The 22,434-nt window shown below is 38.8% G+C and overlaps 1 protein-coding gene across 7 annotated transcripts in view; it reads right to left on the bottom strand.

Moving 5' to 3' along the window:
• The window catches only part of COL14A1 (collagen type XIV alpha 1 chain), a 126,169-nt gene that overhangs the window by 48,576 nt on the left and 55,159 nt on the right, over nucleotides 1-22,434 (bottom strand). For 4 of the 7 annotated variants that reach the window (XM_075085694.1, XM_075085696.1, XM_075085692.1 and 1 more), the window contains 12 exons: nucleotides 22,046-22,185; nucleotides 17,113-17,245; nucleotides 16,017-16,088; nucleotides 15,097-15,239; nucleotides 11,189-11,318; nucleotides 10,016-10,138; nucleotides 8,449-8,598; nucleotides 7,654-7,770; nucleotides 5,643-5,789; nucleotides 3,297-3,371; nucleotides 1,829-1,968; nucleotides 468-591 (listed from right to left, as the gene is read on the bottom strand). In XM_075085694.1, coding sequence (XP_074941795.1) covers nucleotides 468-591; nucleotides 1,829-1,968; nucleotides 3,297-3,371; nucleotides 5,643-5,789; nucleotides 7,654-7,770; nucleotides 8,449-8,598; nucleotides 10,016-10,138; nucleotides 11,189-11,318; nucleotides 15,097-15,239; nucleotides 16,017-16,088; nucleotides 17,113-17,245; nucleotides 22,046-22,185 — 1,494 coding nt within the window. Of the gene's footprint in view, nucleotides 1-467; nucleotides 592-1,828; nucleotides 1,969-3,296; nucleotides 3,372-5,642; nucleotides 5,790-7,653; nucleotides 7,771-8,448; nucleotides 8,599-10,015; nucleotides 10,139-11,188; nucleotides 11,319-15,087; nucleotides 15,240-16,016; nucleotides 16,089-17,112; nucleotides 17,246-22,045; nucleotides 22,186-22,434 lie in introns of all 7 variants that reach the window. The other 3 variants (XM_075085693.1, XM_075085697.1, XM_075085691.1) reach the window with 1 other exon arrangement.

The following is a 22,434-nucleotide window of genomic DNA, read 5'->3' as shown; positions in this document are numbered from 1 at the left end:
ACATTCAGTTAACAGACACCCCCCAGCCCAGTCTTAAACATACCACCGAGGCTTAACTGTGTTGGCATATAGCCAGACAGGCCCTCCACTCTGTCCACTGTTTTCTACAAGCTCTGCAAGCTCCCTCCCACTTTTCCACTTGCCAAGCTGACTTCATCTTACTCCCCATTCCCCGTTTCACAATCCCCAAAGTCATTCACTTCTGCCTAGCTGCCTCTCTCCCTTCCTCCCTGATCCTTGACATCTCTGTTGGTCAGAGGGGTGGACACCCAGCAGTAGGGGGTGAAGGGTGTAAACTGCAGATTACAAAGACCTTCTAACTTCAAAGCCCAACCTTTCACCTCCAGTGTGGAGATACCATGTTCTCACTGTTTTTGCAATGATATATTAAACCACTTAGCAAATGGGAAATACCGCACAGAGAGCAGCAGGGTGAAAATCTGCATCATACTCACGACCTTTCTCACCTGTTTTTGTATTTCCTCCTTTGTAGGCTATTTGCTGGATAGCTTCAAGAAGAGTCTCTTTTGTTTTGTATGCATTCAATTTAAATTCTGTCCTGGGATCATCACTGAACTGAATTATTGCCACCTGTGCACACAGAAGATGTGTTCATTACTAAAGCACCACCCAGTGTATAAGCAAAAAATAAGTGAATCGGTGCATTTCAAACAAGGATTGATCCTAGAACTTTGCTTCATCCTTAAATTGAAGCCAGATTTTTTTTTTCTCTTTAAGAAGCTTTCACTAAATAAAGTTTAATTTTACTCTCTGCAGCCTTGGCAACCACCTAACACTTTCTGGTTTCATTTTGCAGCAAACAGGATGAGAGAAGTAATACCCACTTTGGCAAAAGCACTCTCAATTGACCCCAAAAGCAAAAACCTAGTTCCAGCTGCTCACACGTGTACAGTTACTCATACACAGAACTGCAGGGACTTCATTTGGTCTCTATGAATTAATAACCGCACACAGTAACTTAAGTTAGAGAGCAATACTGAAGCAAGTAATAGAAAGATGCAAGAACTTATTCTGAAATATTGCCTCTCCCAAATATGATGCTAAGTCCTGACCTTGTATTTCAATACTATACACTAAACACTGTAACTCACAGAACATATATTGGACTTCATATTCTGTAAGTGGTGTCCCTGATTTGGAAGGAGCTATTTATACGTTTAAGCTTAAGCTTCTGCATGCGTTTCTGAAGCATCATCGACTATTATCTGGGAAAACAGCTGTATAGCAAGAAACAGTAAAAACTGAGCATTCTTCAGGGTTTGAACATGTTAAAAATAATTTTCAATGCTATTCCAAACTGCATATTACACAGGTAACACTTAAAACAGTAGTATATTTTCCAATAATCTTTTCTGGAACAGATTCAAGCATCTCTCTAAACAAATGCATGAATAGAATAATCATTGCAAATACTATATTTAATTTCAAGCACTATAGATTCTGTGGAGCATGTGGTTTTAAACAAATTAACCTTTTATTTTCCTTATGTCATTATTAGCTTATTTAGAAATAAACACCACAGTGAGTTCAATACCAAAAACATCAACACAACTTAAATCTCCTTAGAATGATTTAGAGGAGACTGAAATGGTACTTAGCCTTCATGCTAGCAGAATTCATATCACGAATTGCACCATATGGTGAGTATAAAAGAAGATATTGAAAAAAATGCTGTCCTAAAGCAGTTTATATTTTCAAAAGAACTGTGAAATTATGTCAATCACTTTTTCATTCATTTAGCTTCTGGTGCTAGTCTCAAACACCCTATCAAGTCCATGCGCCCTCTGTCTCTCTACGTGCCAATTACCTGCGTTCCATCAGGACCAATCTTATCCAAAGCTCCAACAGTGCTATAGAGAAAGCTAATTATTTTATTGAAATTGTCATCTCCAATACTCCATGACCCATCCACCAGGAACGCTAGGTCAGCTTTGGCTGCTTTGCACACTGAGAAAGAAAAGCAAATATTTTGGAATTAGAGCAATGCCTCAGCTCCTCATGAAATCTCAGATCACTTAAGAAAATGCAACTGTCACGAAAAGCCCTTGTTTAATGCTAGTTAATAATGCTTTAGCAAAGAGACCTGCTGGCATTCAACTTCAGTGCAGGTATAGAACTAGCCGAGCTCTGCAAGGGGTGAAAAGTCTGGACAGACCCTGTCACGGAATACACTTCAAGGCCATAATGGTTCTTTAAAATCTGGCTAACCATTTTTATTTAGGCTCTTAAGTAGAGTCACACATGAACTTATACAGTCCCAGACTCGTAGCACGACACAGTAAGCAAGATGAGAAAATCTCGACTGCGGAGGTTCCAAGTGGGAAACCAGTCCATTCCAAAAACTACCCTAAGCTCTGTAGTGCCTAATGCTCACCCCTTTAACTGCACTATTTAGGAGCAACACACGTTTCCCCCATCTCATCTCGTTCCAGCACGTCCTTACGCAAAATGGCCTGCAGAGCTGTACACTGGCTCACACAAGTTGTTCACTCTTTCATGGGAACTGGGAACCTTCAACACTCTACAGAATACAAGTCTGTTGCTTGGCGCCGGAAAAAAACCAGTCTCAAAGCAAAGTTATGTTTTTCAACATATTTCATCTTGAAGAAAAATGTTCATCTAAATAAGAAAATGGCACAGAAAGATATGTACCTGTATTTCTCATTTACTGTTGATTACTCCTTGGATTTAAAAAAAAAAATCTGCTGCTATGCAGTTCTAAAACACACACACAAGGGTTTTTTTTTCTGTACTTATGGATTAAATTCTCAATTACTATAAGCCAGTTTGGTACTTGTTGACAGATTTGACCCCTCAGTCTGCAACAATAATGCTCCCCTTACAGAAATTATTATGAGACTCTGTGCAAAACACTACATGCTCAAATGATAAACAGAACTCTAAACTTAAAGAGAGAAGAGACTGAACATGGCCAACACTCTTCTCATTACCTAAAGCAGACATATTTTTAAAAATCATGCTGCTTTAAAAGTTTAATTACCCTAGGATATCTACTTCAGTTGCAAAATATGTACGGTTTAGGAGTTCTGGAAGAAGAAAATCTCACACATTAACCCTCCTTTCTGCAAACTTCAACAATACAATAACGATGTCAGATTTTTGGTTTATTAAATTTAAACCAGCTGCCTTAACATTGTTGCTGTAGCAAATGCACTTTGAAATCTGATCCCCACAGGTCTAAAATAGTGTCAGAAGCAGAAAAACGTGGCATCAACACCTTAAAATTATTATAAACCCACACATGCAGCACTTACCCTCTTTTGCAGGAGGGATTGTAGGTGGTGGAGGTGGTGTTGAAGGCGTCGTTGGTGGTTGAGTTGGAAATGGTACTGGAGAATAAAAGGAAGGAATTTATAAAAATGCTTAAAGGCCCAATATAATCTATATTAAACATTCATCATATCTATATTAAAAATTCATCATCTCTAATCAACTAGTTATGCAGTTGGAGAGAAATGTAGGTGAGCATGTGCATGTAACATCCTCTACTGACCACCTGAGAAAGGACAGTTCTATTACAGAGCAATTAATGGCTGCTCTTAAGTGTGAATGATACAATGATACAACTGAACTACTCCTGGAACTGCCCCTTTTTGGGTTTCCCCAGTGTAGCAGACCATGTGGCAGCCCTATTCTTAACCTAGTACCTATAATTCATTTTGTAAAAGGTCAGTGTCCTTCTCCTTTCTGGCCACAACCAGTCCTTAGTCACAGAAAGTAGGTCTCAACCCACCTTGGAAGGAAGAAGATATTAGTCCTGCAATCCAAAATACAAAGAGACTGCAAAAGCAAGCCAGTGCCTGCACTCAGAGCAGCTCATAACCTGCCCTGGTCAAGATTTTCCTGAGTTCAGTGGAAGACCTTGTTATATTTCCAGCTAGAAATGCAGCTCCGACCACAGCTCTACTGGACTGTGCCTTTGTTGCTTGCAGCAACTTCTACGAAGTTACTATGTAGAGTTTCTGAAAAGTTTCTCATCCTTCTCCTGAAAATAAGCTTTGGAATGGCAACCTCCCAGAAACCTAGCTGAATACATGATCACTGCCTGACAGCTTTGCTGAATGCAAGAGCTCTATTTAGTGCCTTTTAATACAGTCTTGGCTGAATTCTCAGAGATAACGTGCACATGTGTTGACTTCCACAACTGTACCTGAGGAAAAGCTTCCGCTTTCATTCAAGGGCATTTTTTCCAATATTCTTTTTTCAATGCACTTAGCATAAGAAGCCACAGGTGACAGAAAAACCCTCCTTCAAGTAAGACAATACTTGTTATTTGCTATAATATATGTTATGTTTACAGACAATGGATGAAGATGGATACAACAACTTCAGAAAAGGCACCTATCTTTAGGAAAGATTAGCGCAAACAGGATTCATTACGAGCCTCATGTCCACATCCAAGCTGACTCCCACTGCAACTGATGTGGTTTTTCCCATTGGCTTCAACAAAAGAAAGGGCCAAGACTTCAAAACACTTGCAAGAATCTAAGGCCCAGGAGCTCCATGGCCACAGGCAGACCAGGACCAGACTCATTTAGAAAGGGTCACCACTGCAGTAAGGTGACTTGGAAGGCTGCTCTCTAAGCACCAGAAAGGTACAAGTTACCCTGAAAGAGTGTTTTCTTCTGAGGTGATACAATAATTCGTCTGCATCACAAACCATCTTCCTCAAATGGACATGTAGGCCAAGGTATGTTCTTCCTGATGTGTCCTAACAACCTGAACTGCAGAGCACACAAAATGCACTCCTCCAAAAAGCAGGAGAAGCTTAGCTTGTTCCTCACTGCTTTGATAATGAGCCCTGGACAACTGAGAAGTGGAGTCATGCTCCTGTGCAAGTTTTTCCTATGTGAAACCTTAAGTGTGGGAGGGTTAACTTCAAGAGGAAAATTATAAACATTATCTACCTTGAGAGAAGGGTAGCAGCATTGTGGTGTATAGTAAATATAGTATGAGAAGAAGGGTATCACTGAGATTGAAAATGGGCTTGAAGATGACAGATAATATTAACACATTCACTCTGTTCATCCTGTATTTTGTTCTGCGGTATTCTGAACTCATGAGAGCAGGATCTTGTCTTCATGAACAGCTGTGAGAGGGGTTTTTTGCCTGTCTTGTGTTATGGTGAATAATAAAAAGGGTGTTTCGTTTGTTTTAAAATACATAAGTAGACTGAGTATCAAGGTGTCATTTAACTGTAAATTACTCAGACACTGGTGAAATTTTACTAAATAACAAGAGCTGCAGGATACAAAACCTTTCCTGTTTCTCTGTTTGCTTCATTCTTCTGGATTTTTTTTTCAAGTCACAGATTTTCAGAGTATCCCCTAGTGGGACTTTTTATGAAGAAAGCTAAACCCTTCTCCCTGTTTCATTCTCATCAAGAAGTCCAATACGGTTGGTGAATGTGAATTCACAAGTAATACACAGCAGTGGTATAAGAATGCCGCACCTCTGTGGAGGAGTCATAATGTAGTTGACAAATTAAGAACTCAGCTAAAGGAAACTGCATAGGAATAGCACATCTGTAGGCAAAGGGTAAAACATGAGAATCAATCAAGCATTATAGCTGCAGCTGAACTCTGATCTATTTTACTCACATGTTGTCTCCATGATGCTTACAGCAGGGCCCTCTATCTCCTGAAGCTGTGTATGAACACTGATTTTGTATTCAGTTCCAGGCATCAACTCAAAGAAACAATGTCTAGGCGTCCCTCCACCAAGATTTACTTCTCGCTTTTTCCCGTCTGGAATTATAAAAGAAACCATTAAAACATTTCTGTACTCTTTTATTGAATAATGTAATTTAAATCTGCAATAAGAAGGGGACATGACAGCAGATAGGACAAGTGGTTGACCTAAATTAATAAACTACATGCTGCCTTATTTCTGGAAATTCACCTCTGCAGAGGTGTCTCTAACATTTCATCCTTCATACTAAGTAGGAGCTGAGGAATGTGTCAGACATCTGTAGGAAAAAAAGGTTTGTTTCACCCCATGCACTGAAGTTAATAAAATCACTAAAACTGTCATCAATGGGCTTTGGATCTGGTCCTAAATTATCAGAGTCTAATGAGGAATTGTTGCATTATGTAACTCTATGGTATCCTTTGTCCATGCCTCTAGTTCTCAGAGTCTGTAATGTGCTTAGTAATTGCAAGAGAGACTGAACTAGATATTGTGTTCCAGCTTCCACTAGTAACCACTTAACAAGTTGATTAAGAAATAGTGTTTACAAGGTTCCAAAAATAGTTCTGCTAAATTCCGAATTGGAAAACATATTGACAATGGAAAAAGCCTGGGTATTAGAATACCATAAGGAATATTTTAATATTAATAGGAAAACCTTCAGCACAATTCATAACCTGTAGCAGAAAAGTGAAATACAAGCAACCAATCTCACATTTTACAGAGTATATACAAAAAAATGCAAAAACAGTAATTCACTGCCAAAGAAAAAACACCTGATGCTTATCAGGAAGCGTTACATTAGTATGAAAATAATTAATCACTGCCTGAATGAGACACACACCCAATCTGACAATCAAAACTCTTTATGATAGACGTTAATAAGAAGCAATTGTTCACACTTTAGCTCGTTCTGCTCACATTTAGACTCTTTTGGCTCAGTTAAAACAAATCTGGCAATTCTATATGATGAAAGCAGAATGTTGGCTAGCTCCCAGATGAGAAGGAAATCTGTGCAGTCTTGTGCCAGCCAAGATCTCTGCTTTCTGAACAGCTTGTCTGTATTCCAGGCCTCCAAATAAACTGTACCACCATCCATTTGCCATTCCACAGAAAGGTCATTATTTTTTTGCAACCATATTAGTATTATTTTTCATTATACCTTTGACAGATCCCATTAACTGTTATTAACTGCACTTCTCTCAAGTTATCCAGGCTTTTTATTTGTCACCATTCAAAAGATCACTGAGATCTACTGGGCATAAGAGAGTTAGTCTGCACAAATAGTGACTTCTCCATAACCTCTTCTGGCTCACCTGAGAATTAGTAAGATGGAAGAGGCTGTAATTCACCTCTACACAGTCAGTACTAAAAGCACCAAGACGCTATGTGTTGCTACATAAAAATATCTCATGTTTATCCAGATGAGTAAAATTACTACAGCCTATAATTAACAATCAATGGAATGAGAACAGACAAAACCGGACACTGTTCTGGCTCTGTGAGCATGGTCTGGATTCAATCAGAGCCTCCCCTACCTTTCCACCCTCTTCTCATGTCCATCCTAATCCTTGAGAGTTATCACTGATGGTTTGTTTACAATCTTAGATGTATTCAGTTCATCCTTTATCCATCTTCCATCCCTCACACCGGTGAAAAACTCAGGTAATCACCAATCTTCTACTGAGAGACAAAACTCCCTCCCATAAAAAGGACAAGTTATCAATATCTGTTTGATGTAAAAGGTCAGGAATGCTACTTCTACCCCAGAAATTTTCAATGTGTACACAACTCTCTTCTGTCCATCATTTCCAGCACTTCAGGAGCCAGTCTACAGGTCTCACTGCATACAATTCCTTAACTTATGCAATTCAGTTCTCTGGGTTAGGCTGTATCTGCATATCAGATGATATAGTAACTTACCCACAAGTGATTCTATAACCACCCTGTATGCAGTAGCATGTCTGTGAAGCTGCCACTGAGCACAGAGACTAGTCATGCGGACTTGAAAGGAATCCAAATTTGTCACACCCAGGTACACTGAAAATCAAATTTTAAAAAAATTTATATTTATCCCACTAATAAGACATACAATAAAAAAAATTACAAAAGAATTATAGCTAAATACTTGTGCCAATTCATTTTTAACAAATAATTTCAAAAGCTGCTTAAAAAATTAAGTCAAGAAAATCCAAAACAGGAAGGGAAAAAAAAAGTGAATCTTTGAACTAAAAGTTTAGAACTCAAGTCAATTTAGTTAAGACTAAATAATGAACACTGCTAAAAAATCAGTTGCTACAAGTAAATGTAAAAATATTGTTATAACAGCAATATTTCTGTCAAAATCTAATTTAAAATTGAGCTTTAGATATAAAGACTAAATCACATTATATATATGGAACTAAAAAAATTAAAGACTAAATAGACTTTCCATTAAGGAGATTTAGATCCACTATTAAGCAAATGTTTGGCTTATAAATAACAACATCTGCTTTACAACCCCTGTCTTCCTAATGTCCAGCAGATTATTTTAAAGCCTGATATAGTCTGATAAAGAAAAGAGACTTTTATTTCAGGGAAACAACTTGCACACAACTGACAAAATCTTCCACATGAAAATTTATTCAGGGAACTACACAAAGCCATAATTATTGCAAAAAAAAAAAATAAAAAAGAAAAAGGCCTGTAGAGATCTGAACAGCATGAAATCATTCTTACAGGTTTTGGCTACGCCTGTTAGGGCATCACTGAAGCCTGTTGAGTACGAAGCAAATACTTTAACACTGTACTCCGTTCCACTGAAGAGATTTAGAACGAGAATGGTATTAATATCATCCCCTACAAAGGTCTCCAACGCAGGACCAGGAACTGGAAAAAAAAAAAAATTAGAAAATAATTTGTTCATCCATTGAGTTAGCAGGTAGTGAAACCAAATCTTAGGACACATCCAAAATTACATGTGCTCCTAAAGTTACTCTTTTTTTTTTTTTTTTTTGCCTTTTTTGTTTTTTTTAATCATACAGTAAAAACAAAGATGCTCTGCTCAGTCCTTGCATGGATAGAAGCCACAACACACTTGGGAAATTCAGCAGTGGGATTCATTAGGGCAGAGCTAGACACTGGCATCTGTTAAGACCCTTTTGTTCTGCTTCAGTGACTTACTACTGCCCTAAATAGGCAGCCAAAGACCTCCTCAGTTTGATGGTGTGCCAGGACCAATGGGGGGGACAGCAGATGCCAGCAGTACAGTCCCTAAGGGGTTCTTATACAACAGCATCATTTAACACTGGTGCAAAAATGATAATGAAAATAGAAAAGAACTAAACTTTCCCAAATCAAAACTGCAGACAGCTCCTTTGCCACTTCTCTTCGTTGTTCTGGATACACTTCAGAAACCAGGCAACAGTATTGTCTTTGGACAGTATTTTAGTCCCTTAACGGTCACATATTTGTGTTTCACTCTGTATAGAGGACGAGGGTTTTTAAAGAAACTTGAAGGAGCTTGTGTACCTTGTCTAGCTGCAATGTGCAGGTTGGCAAAGGATGCAGCACAGACAAAATGGGCAAGGAATAAAATGTCAAGTACCTGGGAGGTGTAGAGTGGGACTCTACAATGAGACTAAAACTTTGTACTGTGAGTGAAAGGAAGTTGAAGAACAGGAGGACACAGAAGAGAGGAGCAGAGAGAACAAAGGTATTCTCTGAAATGGAGTGAGTCATGGTAGGATGACAAAAAAGGACAGACTGAAAGAGTTGGGTTTGATCAGCCCTAAGATGAGAGGTCTAAGGAGAAATCTTACACTGCCTACACCTACATAATGGGAGGGGGTAGAGAAGACAGACAGAATCTCTTCTGTGGCAAATAGGAAGACGGTAAGAGAAAATACGCAAAATTTGCAACACAGGAAATTATGATTAGGTATTAGGAAAGACAGTTTCACAGTGAGGGTAATCAAAAGCTGGAATAAATGCTTAGAGAGGTTTTAAAACCTCCATGCTTGGAGATACCAGTAACTCAACTGGACAAGGCCCAGTGAAACCTGTTCCAAGCTGGCCCTGTTTTGGTCAGGGAGTTGGACCAGATGATCTCCAGAAACCCCTTCCAACCTGCATCATTCTCTGACTATGAAGCTTTCATATTCAAAACCTGAGACACCTAAGTTAATAGCACTTTCAAGGCTGTAACTGCAACTGTTATCTTTTGCTGAATTTTGTACTGAAATCTGATGTCAATTCATTGTGCAGTCAAAAACAAATTAAAAATAAAATCAGTTTAAAAACTCACTGTTGATAGGTTTGTAGACAATCCTGTAACCCATTGTTGGTGACGGTGGGGCATCCCAACTGATACGTAATCTGTTGTACCATTCATCTGAGACACGTAAATTTCTAGGAGCAGACAGGGGTACTAAAAGGAAACCAAACTGAGCTTTTACAAGTTTATCTCATACAGAACATGCATAAAACTCAAGAGATGCACATTAAAATAGCACGATACCCAGTACCCTGAGATTACAGGTAAAATTGCCAGGATGAAAGCTTTCATCAAACTCATCCTTGCATTACGTCAGTGGATTAATGTTGACATATTTAAGAAAGTTATACCAAATTATACCAAGGATTAATTACGAACCTTGTTCAACAAACAATGAATTTTCAAATTAATTCCCAACTTTGTCCGTACATTTTTTTAAAAGCATAAGACAATTCAGAGATAATTATCTTTTAATTATATAGTTTCTTTCAATCCAAGTGCACTAGAGTTTTTAATCTCTATATTATGCTCTTGTGAATACTTAATGCTTTCAAATGGAATCAAAGGAATGATTTACTGGTGATTCAAATGTCTACACAAATAGCACTTCAATTTAGGCAGACATTACGTAAATTAGGAGAATAATTCAATAAAATTATACTATCATGACTAGCAGTGCACAATGAGATGATTTTTTACCAATATACAGTAGAGAGGGAACTTAAACTATAGCTGAGTAATCTTTTGGTACTTGGTCAGAACTCTAGAGATAATGCAATCACTTTTATAAAAAGTTCAGCAGCATTTCTAACGACCTTTAGGAAGTAATGATCTCACACAAGAAAATCTAACAGTACAATGGTTGGTTTGATAATATCCCAGCAGGCACTGTTTACTATATTTTCTGCACTTGTTGGCTTGTCCTTGGTGGGCTATCTATCAAGGACTTACCAGCTTTGTTACTCAACAAGTTTCTGCAACCTCACAGTATTTGAATATAAAATAGAATTTGTCAATTAGAAGCAACCCATTGTTTATATATCAATGAACTGAGATTAATATAAAGCTTGAGTCATGTAAATCATGCAAAATAAGCCCACATTTATGCTAAAATATATAACTACAGCCAAGGAAAGAAGGCCAAAAGGGTAAGCCTTCTTTATGCATATCCTGGCCCAAGACAAGCAGAAAGTTTGTACTTACGAGTCTTGCCAGGAGCCGAGACACTGACTCCTTCCCCATCAGAATAGATGGGAGTGATAGTAACTTTGTATTCTGTATCAGACAGCAGAGGCTGAAGCAGAAGAGAGTTTTGTCTCCCAGGCACCATTACCTGGATGGTCAGAAAATGAGAAACAATCAAGTTTAATGACTAGGGCCAAAACCTTTTTATAGCTTACATGTTCTCTGACACCATGTTCCACTAGTATTGCTCTACATCTTGCATTTGTAAATACTTCTAATGCATTACGGTAAAATAAAATAATTAAATTATCCACTCTTAACAGACCTCCTAGTTATACCTGAGTAAAATAAAAAGAAGGTGCCTAAGGGATAATGCAGTTTTATATTAAACCTATGAGCCACTACAGGTCCATAAACCACTGTTACTATATGGACAGTTAGTACTTAAACAATTTTACTCTACAGACAAATCCTATTACTGTATTTATTCTTGACCTGAATGTGATTGTCCAAAGCTATGGCCATTAATAAAGGTTGATTGTTATGTTCTTTGGGGACAGAAAATCCTCCTTCCCTGGGAGGAAGGAAAGTGAATTCAGCAGATGGGGAAGCATGAACTGAGCAAGAAGGAATAAAACATGTTTGTCCCATCTGCATCTAGTCTAGGGACAAGAAAATGAAGGTAGCTGTTTAGGAGAGGAAGTAGGAGCACATCCCACAAATAGCAGAGGGTCCCAAACTGCCATGAAACGTGGAAGATCTACAGCAGAAGTCCAACCAGGCAGTCTGGCAGAAGTAGAGAAGCTGTAGAATTCCCTCCAGGCAGTTTTGGGTATGCGAGAGCAAATGCTCCAAACCGCTGAATTAGGCGCTGCTTTTAATACAGTACGAGGTTTCCCCATAAGCAGCTATTTCTGAAACTCTTCAATAGATTACTTTATTTTAGCAGAACCTCAAATCTAGTATCACAGTAGTGGTGGTAGGGATGCCTAAATAAAGCCTTGCAAACTTTTAACTTGTCAGTAAAACCTTCAACTCATGGACCCTCCAAAGTCTGAATGGGAGCTACCTAGCACATGGAGTGGACGTGGTAAAAAAGAGAAGCCAGTCCTATGCTTCCTGCACCAAACCTGTGCTCTGAAGTAATGCTGTTGGAAGCAACAGTCCCAAGGTCCAACCTCATACTTTGGACCCTCGCTGGCCCATGTCTATTGTGTGAATCTATCACCTGAACCAGCAACTGCACTTATTTGGCAAGAAGTTGAGAGACATACAAGCCCTTTAAGCTCAAGGGGAGAACACAGAAACCGAGCCTAAAAGTGTTCTGTTGTTTCGAAGACAACGGATGTATGCGATGATGGCAGAACAAAATTTTCTGAAGCATATACTCAGACAAGAAAGCTCTCACCACTTTTAACACTCCAGGATACATTCAAACTACTTCTAATTTTGGCAAGTGATACACAGAAGGAAATTAATCTAGTACGTTGGTGTTGAGACTTGTCAAACAAGTACTTCATTTGTTGATCAAAACTGGACAACACCATGTAAATACACATCCATGAAAGCTTCCTATGCTAAACTCCTCTATACATATAGTCAAAACACACAAACCAAGTTTCTGAAAAAAGGACAACAGATTTTTAATTTTTTTTTTAGGAGAGGGGATGCAAGCATTGAGAACTCTTTTCCCATGTAGAAGATCAGAGATCTTCTACAGAACAATTTAGTTTTCAGCAGTGAGAGGCATTGTTGGCTTTAAGGAAGAAAAAAAATGTGATCCTTCCAGTTTGTACAGCACACCCGGGAACATAGAGATAGTTTCGGGCTTGACCTTTCTGTAGTGAAAAGTATTCTATTAAATTTTCTAGGCCCTGATTTTCAGCCAATTGCATCAAGGATTAAAAAGCTTATTAATATTTTTATAGAAAAGGAAGGGTAACTGAAATTTCTATCGCAGAAATCAGAGCCAAAAAAACTTAAGCATCCACCACAGAATTGTCACACTACAGTATATTTAAGCCCAAATTCCACAAAGCTGTTGGGTTCTGCTTAAGAAATGTATTCAAACATATAAACTCTAAAAATTGAACCCCTAAAAATTGAACATCTGTGTCATTTTATTGACATCTGTGTTGCACTTCTCAGGTGCTTGAGGCCACATGATAAAATACATTCCTTCCATCTAAAATGTTCTTAATTTTACGTATAATCTTACGTCATTCCTTATTCAGGAAAGTATTTATGCATGTGATTAATTTAAGATAAAACATGTGGTTAATCTGTTTGCTAAATTATGACCAAAGATGATAAGACTTGAGAGAGTACTTAGAATTAAATAATTCGTGGAATTAGAGCCAAGATACCTATCTAATCTCACAATTTCATAATTAATGAGCTTTTGAGGTAACTCTAGTATCCTTTTGATAGCCAGAATTTGAATACCTTTCCTACAGTTTTAATTTCCTTTTAAAATAATAGTCATTGAATACTAAAACAGAACTACATTTATACCATCCAACTGAATTTGATTAAGCTTCCCAGAGCTGAAACAGTAAATCTGGGATCTGAATTTCAGAAACTTTGGGTTACTGTCAGAAGAACAGTACAATTTGTGCCATTATGCTGTGCAAGTTTGCCACTGTATTATATACTATACTATCGTATAGACGAGGTAAATTCATAAAGCATGTTTTCCAGTCCAAAAAGGAAACCACTACACTGAAAGTTCATTTTCAGATTATAGTTGAAAGAGACAGCTAAAAAGTAATTTTTGACCAAGACCTCATAAAAGATGAATGAAACCAAAATGAAAGATGACTGAATCATACTTTTCTAAAAAAAAGATATTCAACTAACTCCCTTTAATATTTTTTATTTATATAGTCTGATATAGGGATAAAAATGTCAGCTGCTAGATGTCGAAAAGAATATCCCATATTTTCAAGATAACTGTTGTATGAACAGATGTGAGTCACATGACAGAAGGCGGATATGGGGAATATTTTTGCATTCTGAGCTGTTTACCAACAAAATAACCTCACACTATAAAAATTAATCTCTCAAAATTTTGAGCTATCTCAAAATTTTATAACTTAGTTTTTGTGACACCAAGCACTGCAATACTAAGATATCCCCAATTTTTATTTTTTTTTTTAAAAAAAAGCACTTCACCTCCCAGAATTCCAAAATTATCTCAAGATAATACAACTAGGGCTTCTTTTTGCTATTATTTTCTTTATGCACAGAAAAGTAAATGTGGCACTCTTCATTTGTTCAAGTATTTTCCAAAATCTTGAACATCAGAAACTCTTTTTGTGTAAGACAATTTTAATTTTGATCATCACATGGTAATAGAAAAATAACAAATATTCTTAGATTAAAAAGCGCTGTCCTTATTGTGACATGTTCAGGTGAACAAGCAGTATGAAAATTCTGCATCTGAACTTTAATTACGTTGCTTTAGCATAAAAGGAGACTTTTAGGGAAGGAGCAAAATTGCTGAAGGAAAAAGAAATTACTTAAGATTGTCCTGTACAAATGCTTAAGAGTTGTCAAAACACAATCTCAGGATAGAAAAAGGCCTAGGAGTAAAAAAATCCCTAAAACAAAAAAAAACCAAAGGCCCAAAAGTCTTAGATAAATTTTAAGATTACAGGAAAAAGGATGAGCAGCTAGTCTTTTGCCTATGACTTCTTTAAACATCTGTGTGACTGGGTCTTGATCTTATATTTCACTGCTGTTGCCTGCAGTACAGCAGGTGCTATACGAGTAAAACTTTGAAGTTCAGTCTCACAGTAAAACCAAACATGAATCTTTTACTAATTGCAACAGGAGTGTCGTGTAAGGACTATGCCGTAGCAATTACTGAACAAACTTTTCAAGCTTATGAAGCCATTCACAAAACCCATACAGACCATTCTTACCGCTTCCTCAGCACGGTCACCTTTCGCAGTGAGATAGGTCACTCTGAACTGCTGAGCACTGTAATCTGAAATGTCCCATGTCACTCTCAGACTTGAGGTTGTTTCATCATCTATAACAAGGTTTCTGATTCCTGTTCGAAAAACTAAAGCAAAAAATATTTAATATTTTCCTAACTCTATTTTGTGCTAATTATCACCAAGTAGCTGCAAGCTCTACCAAAGTCACGGTGGGTCTGCAGATGTATGGTGGGCCAAACCCATAGAGTTCAGTCCTACTTGGACTTAATAACATAAAAAAATTTAACCATTTAATAAAAGAATAGTTATCCTATACTGTCATTAATGTATATTACCCCATCTGCTTTGTTTATATTACTCGGCTAATGGAGCTTTAGAATAATCAAAACCACTGCAGCTAGAATGCTACAGAAGACAAATAATCCAGAACCATTGTTCCTTAAAATTCAGTTTTCTAATTGCAGAGAAAATAAACAGAACACTCAAAACTAAACAAAATTATAGTTTCTACGGTCATATTTATAAAGGGAAAGAGAAAAGAAAGCTGAATTTTCCAAATTAGTCTCTGTATTCCTATGTAACATCGCTGGTACCATTCAGAGTCCCTACGCTGTGTTATAGGTTGGCTCCTCATCCACACACAGCACGTGCAGGAAGCTGGCCACAGGCAGAAGGGTGGTGCAGGAGCACGATAGTGTGCACCTTTCACTGGTGATGTCCCTTGCCTCGGCCTACACCGCCATGAGATCTGCCGTGGCAGTGTGACCACAAGGACCGTTGGGAGCTGGGGTTATCAGCTCCTCAGTAATATCACAGCTCTCTGCCCCTAGAGCCAGGTGTGCTTGGGAAAGCCTTAGCCCTTTGCCTTCAGCATTTAAACTGTTGACATTTGTTCAGTTTACCTGCTATGGTGGGCTTAGAAGTTGCAGTACTGCTAGTAGTCACCGTGGTAGGTATGGCGGTAGTCCTTGCAACTGAAAAACAATACTCAGCTCACTAACAATTCAACAAGACATGGAAGCCACAGTACTTATCTTCTATTTCTAACTACAACAATGAAACTGTGTGCTCATGCCTACAGGTATCCCACACACTTCAGGCATTTCAGAGACTACAAGGGAACTATTCATTTACTTTACTCTAGGCACATATATTTGCAGATTAGCACTTAGATCTACAGATAAGACATAATTATAAACTGTACAATTAAATAAGAATGTATACAGTTTTCCACATTTCTGGCTGAACTATGCAAAATGACTTCCACTTTCACCATTTATTAAGGTTGTCAGATTAATTGCATTGAAAGCTTTTTAAGGGTGCTTCGCTTTGTTAACGTAAAAAAGTACACTCAGCAACACTGGAAAATATCAGCATCATCTGGATGGGTAGGGGCTGCTTCTCTTAACAGAATGTTCAAGATTAAGTCTGCAACTAAATTACTAAGAATAAAATAAATTTTTAAATCTACACACGAAGAATATAGTTGTTCACTTAACCAAGTCACTATCCACAAGAAGAAAATGGATAGAGCAACCTACCTGAAATGCTGACCACTGTTTCGATTATAAACTATAAAATACACTGTCCATGATTTTCAAGTTCTATCTTTGTTACTTCCATGTTAATGTCAAAACATTTCAAAATATTTCAAAACATTTAAACCCCCCAAAACCTAATACATCTTCTCAAAAGGAACCCTGCTCGAAGACTAAATATTGAAATGTAGGATGGAAGAATATCTGCCTGGATCCAAAGGTTATTAATACCACAGCTCACATAGGGAGCCAAACCATCATTTTGATTCAGTGCCATCTACCACATAATATTAAATAAGAAAGGCAAAAAATACAGTCAGCAAAAGACCTGGTGCTATATCACCACGTTCTTCAATATTATAGCTACCCAAAGATGGACTATATTTTAAATATAAGATATATGCATTACATTTAAATCACTTAAACATCTCTAAAGATTACAATCAAGAGTTCGTCTTACATGTAGCTCCAAGAACAGCAACAATTTCACTTTCACTTTCGTCATCAAAAACTGCCAGCAAAGACACTTCATATTCTGTGTTGGGCAACAAACCCTCAATAACATGACTGTCTGCCTCTCCGTTTATGACCACCTAAGTAAAACAGCAAGATTAAAGAAAATCAGTTCTGCATTTTATTAATTTATATTAATTGACTGAAATGAAAGAAGGAAAATGGATTCTCCTTTAAAGTAAATTAAATCTACACTCAGATTTGTCCAATTTATTAGCTATGTTCAAATAAAAAGTATCACAGAGTACATCTGGAAAAAGACCTCTTAAGGATACTTATTTATTATTTTATGGCTAGCTTGATTATTCTGATGTGTAGTTCTTACACTTTCACCCACAGCTAATTAATTGCTAAAGCTGACCATAAAAATCACTAAAATTCAAAGCATTCATCAATGAAAGCAACATAAGAGGGCAGACTAACTTTCATTCATATTTCTACCATTCAAGCACTGTTATGACAAATGTATTCAGCATCTCTACAGCCTTACAAAATGCTGTTTCTATACCAGAATAATAGTCCAAGTTATGGTTCCACACATCTGAATGCAACTAGAAATAACATTTGCTGCAGACCTGGGGATTAGGGGAGATGTGCTGATGAGGTTTGCTGTATGGTGTGATGTTTTAAATAGTAATTTCCCTTATTTCCACCTATGACAGCAGCAGAAGATTCACATGTACAATGTTAACTATAAGTAGGTTTCACTTCAGATTTTTGTGTGTTTCATTTATTTTATTGGAAGGGATCAACAGATGGGCAGGCATTGGAGCTAAAGGGACTGCAAAGCAGAATGCAAAGAGCCTGAGCAGTAGCTCTGGTGAAATGGGCTGACTGGTTTGGGGAATAGTTTTAAGGTTCCTGTCCTGATTTTGGCTAGGATAGAGTTAATTTTCTTCCTACTGGCCGGTATAGTGCTGTATTGGATTTAGGATGAGAAGAATGTTGATAACGCACTGATGACTTACTTAGTGTAAACACTACCTAACAACAAGACAAGGACTTCTCACCTTCCCATGCTCTGCCAGTTGCACACAAAACAGAGGGGGCACCGCCAGGACAGCTGATCCAAACTGGCTAAAGGGATATTCCATACCATATGACGTCATGCACAGTATATGAACTGTGGGGAGTTGGCCCGGACCAGCAATTGCTGCTCAGGAACCAGCTGGGCATCACTTGGTGGGCAGTGAGCAGTTCCATCACTTGTTTTTTCCTGGGTGTCCCCTCTCTCTCTACCCCCCCTCCTTTTCCTTTTCTTTTTCACTACTGCTACAACTACTACTACTACTACTATTATTATTATTAATATTATTATTATTGTTTGTGTGGTGTGTATATATATACACAATATTATTGTGGTGTAGTGTATATATCTACACAATACAACTATTATCACAGAATCACAGGTTGAAAGGCACCGGTGAATGGAGCTAAATCCAGCTGGTGGCCAGTCACAAGTGGTGTTCCCCAGGACTCAGTTTTGGGGCCAGTCTTGTTTAACGTGTTTATCAATGATCTGGATGAGCAGATTGAGTGCACCCTCATTAAGTCTGCAAATGACACCAAGTTGGGCGGGAGTGTTGATCTGCTCAAGGGCGGGAAGGCCCTACAGAGGGATCTGGACAGGCTGGATCGATGGGCTGAGGCCAACTGTATGAGGTTCAACAAGGCCAAGTGCCGGGTTCTGCACTTGGGTCACAACAACCACATGCAACGCTACAGGCTTGGGGAAGAGTGGCTGGAGAGCTGCCTGGTGGAAAAGGACTTGGGGGTGTTGGCTGACAGCCGGCTGAACATGAGCCAGCAGTGTGCCCAGGTGGCCAAGGCGGCCAACAGCATCCTGGCTGGTATCAGCAATAGTGTGGCCAGCAGGAGCAGGGCAGTGATCGTGCCCCTGTACTCGGCACTGGTGAGGCCCCACCTTGAATACTGTGTTCAGTGTTGTACCCCTCACTACAAGAAGGACATTGAGGTGCTGGAGCATTTCCAGAGAAGGGCAACAAAGCTGGGGAAGGGTCTGGAGAGCAGGTCTTATGAGGAGCAGCTGAGGGAACTGGGGTTGTTTAGCCTGGAGAAGAGGAGGCTGAGGGGAGACCTTATCGCTCTCTACAACTACCTGAAAGGAGGTTGTAGTGAGGTGGGTGTTGGTCTCTTCTCCCAGGTCACTAGCAATAGAATGAGAGGAAATGGCCTCAAGCTGCATCAGGGGAGGTTTAGATTGGATATTAGGAAAAAATTCTTTACTGAAAGAGTGGTCAGGCACTGGAACAGGCTGCCCAGAGAGGTGGTGGAGTCACTATCCCTGGAGATATTTAAAAGACGTGTATACTGGCACTTCAGGGCATGGTTTAGGAGGCATGGTGGTGTTGGGTTGATGGTTGGACTTGGTGATCTTAGAGGTCTTTTCCAACCTTAATGATTCTATTATTATTATTATCAGAACTGTTCTTATCTCAACCCATGAGTTTTCTTACTTTTGCCCTTCCAGTTCTCTCCCCCATCCCAGTGGTGAGCGAGTGAGCAAGTGGCTCTGTGGGGGCTTAGCTGCCCGCAGGGTTAAATTGCAACAGTTACAGACACAGATGCTACCACAAAACAAGCTGTCTCTAGGATAACACTGGCAAGTTTTTAAAGGTGGCCACAGTACATACAGAATCAAAGTAAACTCATAATGGAAATTGAACAATAGTTATATGATGCATAAAATCTACTGCAGCAGTTAGCAGAAACAGTGAATCACCCTTTACTCTTTCAATTGCCACAGGAGATTTCCTGTGTTGGTCCTGGGGAAGAACCACCCATAAAACAATCACAGACCTTCTGAACTCAGATACAGAAAACAAAAGCAGAAAGAAATTAGTTGGGACTATGCCTTCTATAACTATCAAATAATGAATTAGGTATCCCATGCTGCATGCTTTCTGGTACAGATTGTCTTGGGAAAATTTCAGAAACAAGCTTGAGTGAATCTAGCTGTATACTAAGTAGGTATAAGTAATACCTTTCCAGTTGCCCAGAGCCTCTAGTCGTGTACCAGATCATTGTAAAACATCTATACGTAGTTACTATCTTAAACATAACTTTTGTATACTTTCTGATGCCTAACTTCCATCACCCTCCACTCCCTCCTAATTTAGCCCACAGAGAAGACCACAAAAAAAAGAGGAACAAAGTGCTGAACTTTCAAACAGAGAGGACAAATAACAGAAGCAAGAATAGTAACAAGTGCATGAGTGTAACAGCATGCATTCTCCACTGCTACCTTGAAATAAAAAGTCACCCTTAAATTTATTTTGGCTCTTCAGTGCTAACACCACACTAAATGCTCCTCACCCATCAGAGCGTGGGTGAAGTAAGCCAAAAGGTGTGTAATTCTCACCACCACCCCCTGACCCCACTCAACTAATTGGCAAGTTGGGTCTTGGGAGAAAGACAGAGGGAGTGCATGTCATTTCTCTGCATGACTGATCACTTAGCTGGGAAAGAAGCTTAAAGAGGCAACAGCCTGGAGGTATTGTGCTATCCTAGGCATGACCCCATTAGAGAGGTCATGCAAGGAGAAACAGAAAGCAGCTTGTGGGTATTTTTAATATTTCAACGTACTAAAATATTAGGGCCTCCAGCAGTTCTTAGTGAATACAATGAATAAGTGGAACCTTATCAGTTCAAATATTTCTTGATCATTTATTCTTATACTAAAAGAATATCATAAATATCACTTAAAAATGCATATGGCTTAAAGGATTCACTGACAGCTACATGCTGGAACTGAAAAAGAAACAAATCAGTTCACCTACTGCAGGAGAAAATGCTAGGGGATGACCTGTGTTCATTCACTTATTGGCCAACTCCTCCTTTTCCCTGCTCACTCCTGTGATTTCTTTCTTTCTTGTGTGACTACCTCTCGCTAGGTGAAAGGGAAGAAAGAATCAGGCTAAGCTAAATTTACAGAAAAAACGCCACATAACCTCGGATGGAACAATTGCCTCTGCCCTAATGGAAGGCAAAATTATGCAAGAAACCTAGTGCCAGGTGGTAAATGTCATCTTCCCCACTGAGCTCTGTACCCAGATAAACAGTTTGTGGATGTGGCCTCTTTTCACAGTGCTGATGCCAAGAGAATAAGATATCTGAGAGAGTCATTAAAGACTGAGGAGTACAAAAGAAGCCGTAAGAATGAGTAAAGAAAGAAAGCGAAAGAGGAAATGAGACAGACTACAGAAGTTGAAAATTTGGGAAAAGGAGAGAAAGTGTCTTTTTCTACTTGAAAGAGAATAAAACAGGAAAAGCTAAAGGGATGCAAAATCATTTAACAATTCCGACTGATGAAAATGGTACTAGGGAGAACATGCACAAGGGCCTAGAGCAAAAAATACAGCATGAGGGGAAAAAAGGAAGAACCGTAAAGCGGAATAAAGGAACAATCTAATAAATTAACTAAGTGTAAACTTTTCCCTTTGTAACATTACATAACTAAGGCTTCCCAGGCAATTTTACTGTGGCCTGCACATTAGACAAATGTGAACACTTATGTGAGGTAACACAGCTCTGGCTCAGCTACCGTCATCATCTTCACAGCAGTGAAGAACATGAACCTCTAAAAACTGAAGTAGCAAACAAACGGCAATGCTAGTTCTATGGCGGTTGGCACATTACAAATTAGACTGATTATTCACAACAGTCCTTTTCTTTCCTCACTTCCTCTTCAAAGAGAAACTGGAATTTTTGTTTGATTTTGGTTTAGAGCGCTTTGCAGTGGGGCAGATTTTTCTGTAAGTCAATTGGCCATATGTATTTGGCAGAAGCTGCAGCACAGGTGTCCTGAGAATGGAATTCTCTCTTCCATTTCACACCCCCAGAAAGTCAAGGGAACTCACCTCTTCAGATTCCCCCCCCTCCAAAGGAATCCATGCCAATCTGTAAAAAGCAATATCTGAGGAGGTGGGCTTCCAGCTGACCCTAAAACTATCTGTCGATGCTTCATCAATTTCCAAATGCTGGGGAGCCGGAACTCTTTCTGCAAAACAAAAGCGAGAGTAAATTATTCTCCGAGACTTGCATAGATGGCCATGTCAAGCACACACCATTTTACTTGCAGTTTGTTACAAAGAGTATGACATGGGAGGTAGATAACAAAGGCACTACAGATTCTTTGCACACTTATTTGTACTTAGGGAAGTGTTTTTCTAGTTGGAAGAGGGGAATTAGAACAATTCATGCTGTTTATGCACTCTAACTGGACAAGCCTCCTTGTCCTCTCTCCACT

This window comes from Phalacrocorax aristotelis, chromosome 2 (assembly GCF_949628215.1).
Source record: "Phalacrocorax aristotelis chromosome 2, bGulAri2.1, whole genome shotgun sequence".
NCBI classification, from domain to species: Eukaryota; Metazoa; Chordata; class Aves; order Suliformes; family Phalacrocoracidae; genus Phalacrocorax; species Phalacrocorax aristotelis.
Note: the sequence above shows the minus strand (reverse complement) of the source record. Positions and strands in the feature narration are given on the sequence as shown.